The 12,345-nt window shown below is 39.1% G+C and overlaps 1 protein-coding gene across 1 annotated transcript in view; it reads left to right on the top strand.

Moving 5' to 3' along the window:
- The first annotated feature begins 5,255 nt into the window (after positions 1-5,255).
- The window catches only part of IKZF3 (IKAROS family zinc finger 3 (Aiolos)), a 28,874-nt gene continuing 21,784 nt past the window's right edge, over positions 5,256-12,345 (top strand). Inside the window, exons 1-2 of the mRNA XM_009575454.1 lie at positions 5,256-5,295; positions 6,576-6,686. Coding sequence (XP_009573749.1) covers positions 5,256-5,295; positions 6,576-6,686 — 151 coding nt within the window. The remainder of the gene's footprint in view (positions 5,296-6,575; positions 6,687-12,345) is intronic.

The raw sequence follows: 12,345 nt of genomic DNA, 5'->3' as shown, positions 1-12,345 counted from the left end.
AGGTGAGAAACGACCCCGCTCTTTCCCCAGGCCCGGGGCGGGGGGCAAGGCACCGGCGCTCCCCCTTCCTCCCCGCCGACCCCGCTCGGGGCGCTCGCACCGGGCTCCACCTCCCGTTTACTTCCAAGCGGCTTCTTCAGCGCTTTCTGCAGATTGCAGCCTCTGGAGGAGAAATCTAATCGCGTGTTGCAATTAAACAGGAAACGAACAGGGCTTTTTTCCTCCTTCTCTGTTTAATTTCAGAAGCATCTCAACGTGTATGATAAAGTTGGATTTTAGAGCCGGCTTTATCTACTGTTCGTATTCTAGGTTTTAACGAATTAAAGGGTGTGTTGGGTTTTTTTTGCTTGTAACTTTCAGAGCCAGCAAAAAAACAAGTTGCGAGTTAATCTCGGGCTACAGCATAATTTGCTTTTGAAGAAAAGCAAAATTACCAGTGTTTTTAACAAGCCTGGCAAAGAAGCGTTGTGAAGCATCACTTGATTTATTATTTCAGAGGTGGATGTTCGTATTTCAACTCATCGTTTTAAGGGCTTGAGTTTAGATTCCGCTGTGTCTCAATGACTTGAGGTTTTTGGTTATTTTAAGTTAGATGCAGTTATCTATTAAAAATGTATTCTTTGCTAAAGGTTTTTTAAATGTTTGTATTTAAATATTGACTCTCATAGAATCTGACTTAATTGAGACTATCATTGCTAGATGTAACTAACGTTTTGAAAGAATGGGTCTGGTGGCAGTTTGGCATTTAAAAATGCAGCCTCATTTTCTTGATCAGTCAGGACCACTGTATATCTCTTGTGGGAGAAGAAAGCTCTTTAGGTATGTCAGTAATTTTAGTCTCTGATTAGAAAATAAGCATGTTTCTGCCACTACAGCTGAGATTATTTGAGAAGTCTCATTTTTTTGTGCTCCTGCTTGTTGTGCACTTAAAGTTAACACGCAAATAATCCTTCAGGTTTTAGTTCTGTATGTGGGGATTATGAGGATCAGTTAATGTGCCTGAACTTGTTACGTCTGGGATTAAGTTAATGTAAAAGACAGTGATATACTGTATTATCGCTGGATACAGTAACTGCTCCATGTCTCTGTTTTCATGGGTCTTGGGAAAATCTCCAGTTGCACTGGAGTCGATGGGAAATTTGCTATTGAGGACAAAGGGGTAACACTTCTGTCCTCGATTTTCTGCGCTCAGTGCGAGGAGGCTCAGTATGGCCACCATCCAGGAGATGGGCACTGGCAAGAGTAGGTCTAGGAAGCCAAAGCCTGCGATCTACTGGGTTCTATCTCTTCATGACTGGCTTATTTTTGCAAAGATCACAAGAACTGACCTCGTTCTTGACAAGAATGACAGCTGTCACTTCCATTTGCTGTACTGGGATGAACATCTTGAATTACTGGAAGATATTCTGCTGTTTTCAGAAGGTCATATGCTACAATATGAGAAAAATGTTATCCTTAGTTGCACATTGCTGATCAGGATTTCTTCCTAAAATGACATGTGCATGTAAAATGCCTGTGTCATTTCAAACATTACATGGCGCTTAAGAGCAGCAAAGTATTAGAGACCCTATTATTAAAAGTGCAAAGATTTTATTTGGTCCAGGTATCTTCTTCAGAAAGCCATTGGGACTGTAAATGCTGAAGAAGGCCATTCAGTGGGGAAATTAGATAGGCTTTATCTCTTTAATAGTACAACACGGGTTGAAGGTGAAAAACATGCTGGGGTGAAAGAGGTTGACTGCTGCACATGGCAAAGGCACTGGCTCCGCTGCGAGCATTTGGGGATAAGGCTGTGGGAGTCTACCTGTAGGGCGGTGGCCAAGATTGGTGTGTGGTTTATTTTGGCTTGCTTGTGCCTCTTAAGACAGCAAAAAGACAAGGAAACGAGCTGTGTTTGCTCTATATGCTGGATAGAAGGACTAAGAGCATATGGGATTTAAAAAGATGTCCCCTTCACAATGCTGTTGGGTTGAAAAATGCAGCTGGCAGTGAAAAGGCAATGTTCTGGTTTTCACTTTGGAGGCAAACAGGTAAGGTTATGATAATTCAAGATGCACCTCCTGTTCTGTTGCCTACAGCTGTGTTGATGTCAGGAGATTAGTGGTATGATTTATTTGAAAAAAATTTTTTTTTTGGTTAAAATACAGGTAGGCTGTTTTGTTGCTTCTATTAACTGGTCAAATATCAGGATAGAATATTAATACAGTTACATATTAAAATGCCGTAAGACTTTTTTAGCAAGCTATTTGAATATTTTTGCTCACTGTGGCTATTGGCGTGGAACGCAGGATGGCTAGGGATTGGTTTCAAAGGCACATGAATTTTACTTCTGCTTTGTAAATGAACATCGTGTGTCAGCTGCAACACACACAAGACAAGCATCGTCTTTCCATGCGCCCTAGTCAGTGGATCTCTTTGAAGCTTGGGAAGACCAACGCGTTCTGTAAGTGATTTCCCATGTTGTGCTTTCCTGAACATTAGGTAGAAATATGGTCTTATCTGTACAGAATTGGGGATGGAAACTTCCTAGATCTTCTCCTTCTAGCGCACTTACGTGATGTAATGAAGGATCTGGCTTAAAATACTTTACTGGGGAAAGAGACCTGAGGTTAAATATTAAGAGACCAGTAAGGCTGTAAAAAACTACTTGAGACTAATATCGTCAAGAAACCAGGTACTGATGAGTGGATGTTGGAGGATTGAAAGTGATACCAAGACAGGGATATTTCTCAACAGAAAAGAGAAACGTTACACGGTGTGTCGTTCTTCTCTCTTCAGAAGAATTGTACTGCCCAGCAGCCCATCATGGACAGGAACCTGTTACGCTCAACAAAATGTAAATAAATACGCAGAGATGATCTCAGAATTAACTAGATGAGTGTTGGAGGACTGGCTAGGTCCTGCTAGGCTGTCGCATGGTTCAGGCAGTACCGTTCTCCAGCAGGTTATCCTATAGCTGCGGTTCAGAGGTGCTCAGAACAGTTGACTGACTGTTAGGGGTGTTGCCCCGAGCCCTATATACAGAAGCTTGTGCTGATGCGATTTACCCAATAAGCCGTAGCAATGCAATCTTAGTGGAGTGACTGCGCACTCAGGAGATGTCCTGGGGAATAGAGTGGTTTCTAAAACAAGATATTTATACAGAAATAGATGCAGAATTACCTGATTGGAAGCAGCCGCGTAGGGGCTCTAATTCTTCCTTTCAAGGCCTCCTGGCAGCCTGGGGGGAAGGCAGAATTGCTGCAGAGTTTCTAAGCCACACCTCTCCCCCCACCCGGCAGGCACCCTTTTTGCTTAATCCTGGGGCTCTGACCAGTTCAGTGGTTTATCACCCAAATGGGGCAACTGCACAGGATTTCTAAATGCGATTAATATAGAATTTAAGTATTACAGAATAATGGGGATTTCGTTGTCTTGCCCGAAGGTTAATTATTTGCACAATTACAAGGATTTGTGTAATTTAAGTATCTATATTACTGTGATGTAATGAATTAAAATGAATACCAGAGAGAATTTTGTTCATGTAGCGTGTATTTACTGATGTTTCGCCATCATTATTCACAGTATAAATTGGTCCATTTGCTTCTTTGTACCTCACTTTTCCTGGTATGATAAAATGAAACAAAGACAAATTAAGAGCCATAACTATGGATTTCCTTGATCTTATTTATTTATTTTAAAAATACAGATTTAGCAAATATTTGAACTTTTTGTTATTTAATTCAATAACTATCTTTATGACACAAGGCAACATTCTTAGCTCTAATAAAAGATGCTTAATGAAAAGCTTGCATTCATGCTAAATTTGCATGAAAGGATAGGAGCTCTGATTTAATTTTAGGATACATTTCGTAAGTGCTAATAGCGTAACAACTTGTCTCCAGTCAGGAGTTACACCCCAAAGAGCTCAGGCCACTGCTGGATGGCTTGAATTATTAAGTCCATCCTTAAATGCATTGTTTTTTTCTTGCTGCTCTTTAGTAATAGCTAGTTAAGAGTAATGGGAACTACATGCATAATGTAACTCTTAAACCCATTATTGAGAAATGGGAGCTGAATGCGTTCATTTAGGAGACAACAGAACCAAACATTTAAAAAAGATTTGCTGGAGAGTTCTATTGTTGCTTTTTTTTCTTCTCTGAGTTTGCCTTTATTTTGTTGGAGGCATCAGCCCATCCTCTATCCATGCAGTTTTTTGGATAGCCTCATCTGATACTAGGCGGCTTTGCTGTAGAGTTAACAGAGCTTTGTATTTTGACGTTGCAGAGACCACAAAAATGTTCCATATGCAGTGGTGGTAAAGATAGATAATTATGGGGTAAATGTCACTAGTGGTTAACACCTCATGGCCACTGCATGTGTATTTCTGTTATGTAACTGCCAGGAATTAATTTTACAAGTCCTGGAGCTATTATTTTTTATGTTCAAAGATGATAAAAAGATTTTCTGGTATGTAAAAAAAAAAAAAAAAAAAGGGGGGGGGGGAAGGAAGCTAGAGGAAAGAAAGGAGGAAGGAAGCAAGTAGCTGTGGCACTTAAGAAAATCAACCCTCATATCAATGAAGTCTCAAGGCAGCAAGGCATTGAGTAGAGACTTACCTGGACAGTCAGATCTTGCCTCCAGTTAAACTCGCCAGCCTGAATTTGGGCGCTGGAGTGGGAGATGTAAATACCTGCAGCTTATGTTGCCTTCAGAGCGGTCTGCTGAGTGCTCAGCACTTTTGGAAGCCAGGCCACGTACGTAGTCCTCTCAACTTTTTAAAAATTCCTGACATGTGATCGCGATCAGAATTTCTAAATGGGAATTAGATTTGCATTCCCATGAAAACCAAGTAGATCTTGTGAAGATAAGAGGGTTTTCCCTTTTTATTGAAAAAAGGAATGTAAAAATACCTTGTACTTTGTGCTTCATAGAAATCACTTCACGTAGAGTTACTACCGCTATGCTGTGCTCACAGGGTGCAAAGTGAGATATTAAATCAAAAGTGCAAGTTATTCTGTTCTATAATTTTTTGAAGCTAGAAAATAATACTTAATCCCTTTTCTGGGCACGTGACAGTGCTCAAGATATAAAGGAGTTATACAATGAAACATAACAATTATTTGATACTTATTTCTTTGAGATTTTGCTTTTTCAATTTTGCTTTCAGCCAAGTAAACGGGCATTTATAAGATTATAATAACTGTGTCATGAATGGTTCTAAATATTAAGCAACTCAGACTGCTTCTCTGTCTTTTGCAGATTCACAGGCAGGTATGGACCTAAGTAATTCTCAGGAACAGCCCATGGCTGCAGGTACTGTGCTGTTCAAGTTATGCTCTTTCACCCTCTCTTGAAAATTTTAAATTTAAATGGAGAAAAATGTATGAATTGCAGCTTGTTTAGATTCCCAGGACACTGAATAGCACAGCCACAAATATGAAGATGGGTGTTAAAGGCAAAAATTGAATTCTAGAATTTAAATAAAACTGTGGAAGTTCAATATAATATTCGAAAATGATACCAAAGGGAAAAGAAGACTGTGTAGTAGGAAATGAAATGTTTTCTGAAAAAAGCTGGAAGTTTTGATTAGGGAAGCAAGAATAATGTGATTCTTTTGGTTGGCTGCGTTTCTGAAAATATGAAAACAAACCTCTTGTGTGAGTTGGATAAGTGTTTTACTTTCTTACTAATCAAAAAATAAAACTTTTTTCAGATCCAATGTAATATTTAGCTTGAGAACAATTGGGTTTTTTACTATCCAACTGTTAATAAGGTAAACAATTTTAACAGCAATTTCATAATGTTGCTGTGGACTTTAAAAATTCACAGGATAGTTGAAAGAAAACACTGTCAGTTTTTTAAACAAAATACTGATCTAAAATTTACAGAAATATGCGTAATATTGAGTTAGTCTGTATTATGGATTTTATGAAAGAGGCTTTATTTGAAAAACTTCACTCAAATTTCACTATAGTTAAAAAATTTGCCTTTATTTCAGAAAAGAGAGGCTTGGATTTCTGAGACATACACTGCTGCCACAGTGATCAGCAGAAAACTTTCTGATACTGTTGATGTTTAAAAAGACGTATGTGAAATAAGCAGAGAAGTGCAACTGGGTTCAAAGAGGCTTCCGATTAAACGTGCTTGAGCACTTTCTTGGCCTGGGGCCAGAATGATTAATATTTTGCCCAAATGAACAAAGTAGAGCTGTGATTCCTTTTCCATGCTCTGAAGAGCTTGCTTGCTTACCTGCTAGCAGCAGTTGTCAAAATACATATGATATGTAGAGTTACTGGATTTTATTCCTGTCTTCTTGTCATTTAGAACATCCTCCAGAATAGTTAAATCTGAGCAAAAGCTTAAGACTTGGTTAAAGGTGTGTACTCTGTGTGAGAGTTTGTATAGGGCTTTGGGAAGCAAATCCATTCAACCAAACTGCAACTAATGCATCTATAGGAAGAACATTGTGGGCATTGTGAACAATATTGGGAGTTTGCAGATACTTTGAGGTAATCACCTGGTAATATTCTTGGAGCATAAATAGTTAATTATTGGTGGTTTTGGTTTTTGTGTTTGTTTTTTTTTTTTTTCAGAAGGACAGGAGGTTTTGACAGACTGTAATCTGAACAAATCCCAGGAAATGGAAAGTATGGATAATGCGGAAGATATGAAGGAACACAATCAGTCTAATGAAGAAACAGGAGGTAAAGTGGAGATTGAATTCTGAAAAATAATAGTTATATTTTGTCTTTTTATTCATCTGAGAGTGATTAGAAAGTTTATTCTGGAACATGGCTCTGTTTTTTCTGCATGTCTGTAAAAGGTATAACAATACAATTAGTTTAGAGCGTTTCAACATGCTCTAAAGGAGGAGCAACTGTCTTCCATCAGGGAACCTCACATGCATTTTATAAAGGTCACTTTTACAGGATCTATGAAATACAGATAGCAAGACAAAAAAGCATGTGCATATGGTGAGCTCTCTTAATGTGTGTTGTAGCACACAAATTCTTAAAAGTAGTTTGCATATGACAAATGCGTGTGTTAGGACTGCACTTTTTATTAATGTTGTTAAGCTACTCTGATATCTGAAAAATAACTAGGCAATGTTGGTTTGTTTTTTTTTTTGAAAGAAAGGACAAGTTACCTCAAATTCATAGGACAACTCAGCCCTGTAAAATTTAAAACTGTAGCAGTAATCCTGTACTTTAACCGGTGGGTGAACAGAAAGTTGGTCAGTTTACCATGTTTATTGTTTAATTTGAACAGTAAACCCTTCCTATACAACTCTGAAAGAAGATACAGGTATAAATAAAATATTGAAACAATATGTACTATTTTTTATTTAAGAGGTCCTACATTAATGCATATTTCTGTGTATCTTTAAAACCTAGTAGGCCGCCTTCACTTAACAGATAACAGACAAAAGAAGCAGCTCCTGGACTCAGCAATCTGAACCCTCAGAGTTCAGCATTTGTATATGTGTATATGACATAGATGTAGAGCAAGAGACTTTGAATTTCTTCCTTGATGTAGAAGCTCATAAACTGAAATCACAGCATTAATAAACATTCCTGCCAGTGAGCTGAGCGTGTTCATTTATGCCAGTTCTCAACCACAAACAGTGAAAAATGCTGCCTGGTAGAGGATGTGGTATACATATACTGGGGAAAAGATATACATTGTTTTACCAGTTTCATGTTGCCTTTCAAGTACTGCATGTCCATGACAGTACAGCAGTGTCAAGACAAATTATGTCTGTGGCTTTGGTTAGTAGTTTTGAGGTAGCGTTTATGTATCACATGAATCAAGTAAAACACTAAAGAATTCTCTGTTTTGGTTGCCCCAGTAGCCTTGGTTGTTCCCTGTAACATAAATGTGATTACTTTATTTTGGACTAAAATGATATGTTCAGAGGTTAAACTTTTGCATTATTAAAGATTAAACTTTTTCTATTTATTAACAAAGTACAAAACAACTTAAAACACTCAAGGGAGTGCTACACTAGCAAAAGAGTCTGTGAGGAGGGTGGAATGAATCTCACTTAGGTATTTGCAGTACCTGTGTCTGGCCTTTCTTGACAGTCGATGGAGAGAGAGCACGCGGGTTTTCTGACCAAATTTGGGTGTCTGACTTAGGGTGAAATGCCTTGTGTCCCCAGAGCAGCTGCTTCTTTAGCAGGACTGCTTTTATAGTGAGTGGAGAGTAGCTTAGTATAGATGTCTGCAGTGTAGAATCTAGCTTGGGCAGGTGAGTTCTGCTCTGCTCACCCTAAAAAGAGAAGTTTTTATCCGCAGAACATGGAAGGCTCAAGCCTTTTCTACATCCAAGGCATCTGATCTCTTTTTCAGATCCCACAGCCCCACTCTGAAATATTCAGAGTCATATTCCAGCTATTTGTCCATCCCTTATGCCATTTCCACTTGCACTAGCTCACTTCTTTTACTTCTGCTTTCTCAATGTCCCTGCCCTTCGCTCCTCCTAGTCACCAAGCTGTGGATACAGGAAGACAGGACAGGGTTTCTTTCACCAACTCCTCAATATTAACCATCCAAGAGGAGTTGCTCTAGCTTCTCCCCACCTTCCCATTCCAGGAGCCCTGTCTGTACCGCTTGCAGGTGCAGCGTCATGGCATCTAGCAAGTCTTTTTTCAGTTCCTTAACTATCCTATGCCCTTCTTTCTCAGGCTCTTTTCCACACATTTAAGTCAGGTACAACTTCAACACTTGCGAGAGAATGTTTATATTGATATTGCTCTAATATATGATTCATTTTTTATATTGCTGCTGATCTCTTAAAGTCTCTTTACAATTTGTTCTGGAATGCAAATACTGAAAATTTACATTTCGAAGATAAATGCTATAAATATCAATAAAACATAATTTCACTCTGATAGACTCCCTTACCATTAGAGCGTTCATTATAAAGTGAGTACAAACCTGCTCAGTACCACAGAGCTCTATTCTTTGATCCTCACTGTAGGAATAAAGACATGATTGCTAGGAGAAAGCTGTTTTAAATGCACAAAAAAGATAGCTACAGTATCTTAGTGTTAAATGGCACAAAATAAAATATATATTGTGTTTACTTCATTGCTTCACATACAGTTCTCTACAATCATTCTGATACTGGAAGCACAATAAATCTTAAATATTTAAGCACGCTGCGCTAGAATTCTAGGCTATGCGAATATCAGTAGGTGTATTTAAATTTCTTCCTAAATTTCAGCTTCAGTTGCTGTTGGATACTAAAATTCACAAATAATCTTAGCTTTCACGTCATGCCTACTATATAACAGTAGCAGCTACGTTAGTCACTGAGCAGTCCTTGCGAGTCAATAACTATCTGTCTTACTTCTAGATAAGTGAAACCACATTCTGACAGTGCTGTCCTGGTGGGAGTATTATCATTCGGGGATCACTAACCCTGGTAAAAATGAATATATAGCATTCTCCAGAATCACAGAATATAAATATCGTCAGTATCAGTGATGGCTCTTGGGAAATGGGTTATGTCCTGCCTACACCTGAAAAGTCTGTCTGTTTAAAGAAGAAAAAAAAAAAAAAAGTGCTATTTGGCACTTTTCCAGGTGTGATCACTAATACCCTCATTATGTATCAAATTTAAAGAGAAACAATGAAAAATGTTTGTGTGGTTCTCATAAATGTTAATCGTGGTATTCGTGATCCACCCCTTTTGTGAGTGAGCAATTCCACTTCAGTATCTTCACAATTCATCGTTGATGATAGCCTGCATCACAGAAAACTCTTCTTTTTTTTTATCCTGAACCCCTGCATGATCCATGCCCACGGGGTTTGTTCCATCTGCTGAAGGCCATCATAAGAACATGAGGCCACTGACTCATAGAGTGAGATCAAGCATTTGATAGCCTGCTTTCCACTGCCTTCATATGTCTGTAACATGTTTTCCTTCAGTACAATTATGTCTGGTTTTTCCATGTTTCGTCAAGCATTCACAGTAAGTAGTAATCTTCCAATTTCTTGGACTATATGTTTTTTGTGAATGAGTCTTGCATTATTAGTGGGTGACACTCTAAATACATCATGGGGATGAGCCTTTGAGCAGAAGTTGGAGCCTGGTCAAATCTAGATGTTGTCTAACTCTAGCTTGGTGGAGCCTTTTATGTTAGGTCTGCAGAAAGTGGTGCTGTGATCCTTTCAAAAGGCTACAGAAACTTCATAAATGCACTATATAAACTAGTGCATAGGGCTGAAACATCATCACAACTGGTGCTCTTTTGGTATAAGAAAATCCACTTTTTCAGCAAACAGTTCCATATCTGTACTTCTCCGAGCAAACACACTGGCTGACGTGTTGTTCATTATGTCTGTGTCATAACTGATGAAGGTGAGATGCCATTCAATGAAAACAATTCAACCTGTCCTATTATACACCCCTTTTAAAAGGGCTTCAGCTATGATGATTGCTAAGTGTAGGGCAAACAATCAGGCAGAGAAGGCTATAGTAATATGTTAATTAAAAGCTTGATGGAGAACAAGGGAAAAAAAAAAAAAAAGAAAGAAAAGACCTTTTTTTTGCCTCAAGGGAATGGAAGCTGCATGCTGTGGTGCACATGGTGTATGCTTGCCTGCAACCATAAAAATACACTGTTCCCATGGTGCTTCCTGTATCTGTGTATCTGTGAAAAGAGACAAGCAATGAGACACATAGGGGAGGAAGCACTTAATTTCCCTTCTTTCTTTATGTGCCCCCAACACTGCTACCTTTGGTGGCCAAAGTTGAAGTGTCCTCAATTTAAAAATTAAATAAAAAAAGCCATGTCCTTTCCTATGGGTGTCACAGTCAAGCACAAGTGTTTAATTATGTCTTAGTTCCCTCATCTGTTGAAGTAGACAACTTTTTGGGTGTTATGAATGTTAGCTAGCTTTCATGGTTGTGAAATAAAAAGAAATAGAAGCCACATTTGTGGTTTATGGATGCTAATTGCTGCTGCATTTAGGTGTGTGAAAGGGGGCGGTTAAAAGGCTGGAGTGAGACAGGAGAGGATGACAAACCCTCACTTAGGCGCGTACTGAGGTTCCAGTGGTGCTGCTAGCACACGCACTTATCTGCTTGAAAAGGAAGTGCCGTTTTTTATCAGAATATTACATCTCCCAAGCCCAGATCGAGCCCTACCGCTCATGGGACTCAGGGGTTATCTCACAACATCAGCAGTACTGTGCTGCAGAAGTTCACTTGACAGGGGATTTCTGTAAGTGTTAAAACCAGGCAAGGAGTCTGCTCTGCTTAACTGTGTCAGGTCTCTCTGCTTCGGTGGCTATGCATGAACTGAAAGTTGTGTCTGAGTGTTATCAACAAAAGATCCTCTTGACTTTGTTTTATTGCTACAGTACTTTTGCTGCCAAGCACGTTCAGTGACATCAACACAGTCAGTTGTGTCACCACAGCCTGCAAATGATTGACATCAGCTTTGGACTATCCTGTACAATGGGTAGCCCAGAGCACCCAGGGCTGAAACAGAAACTTGGATATTCTGATTGCCTTGAAATACTCAGAAAAGTGCAGCTATTTCTTATTCTAATTAACCCATTATAGTTAGCAGAAAATAGAATTTGCTTTTGAGATATCCTGACTATTGGTGTAAGCTATCGGACAAGACAAGGTCTGGAAGAAGAGCAGACGCCCAGTGTTATTCAATAGGTGATGGACTCCTTTCCATAACTTTTAAAACTGCATTTTTCTTCACTTGTTCTACAATGTGTATTTTGAATTCATACAAAATAATTCCCTGAAATTAAAAGTGAGAGAAATACTTATTCCTTTGGCATCGGAATAAAATCTAGTCCAGGGTAGATGAGTTGTAGTGTGTTCCCTCCCCACCCCCCCAGCAGGAAATAAGTGAAGATGAAGAAAACGGCCCTAGGAACTCAAATCACTTGTCATTGTAGAAAATAATCCATTTTTAGAAATATGGGTTGGTGGAAAGGAAATCAGTTAATTAAGATGACTCATGTTTTGCCCCCAAACTAGGCTGTTAATTTGGCACAAAACGTGTGAGTTTAAGGGGCAGGTTTACCACTCTTTGTGCTGCTGGAAAGGTATCGGAAAGCAGCAATAAATCCGCAAGAGTCAAAACTTTGCTAAAGTGCAGGAAATAGTTCCATGAGCGTTGGAATTGATGAAGCTCGGTTTCCAGTGGGGTTGTGTCTTGTGGCTGGCTGACTTTTAATTGAATTATGCAAAGTTTGCATCATGTGCTTGACACCGTATTTTTCTTCTGGTACCTCAGGCTAGCTTGGCTGTATTCTCAACACCGACTCCCATCACACTGCATTCAAGTGCTCCAGTTCTCATTCCTGTTTTTGTTCCTTCAGCCGCTCT

This window comes from Fulmarus glacialis, unplaced genomic scaffold (assembly GCF_000690835.1).
Source record: "Fulmarus glacialis isolate BGI_N327 unplaced genomic scaffold, ASM69083v1 scaffold44833, whole genome shotgun sequence".
Classification (NCBI taxonomy): domain Eukaryota; kingdom Metazoa; phylum Chordata; class Aves; order Procellariiformes; family Procellariidae; genus Fulmarus; species Fulmarus glacialis.
Note: the sequence above shows the minus strand (reverse complement) of the source record. Positions and strands in the feature narration are given on the sequence as shown.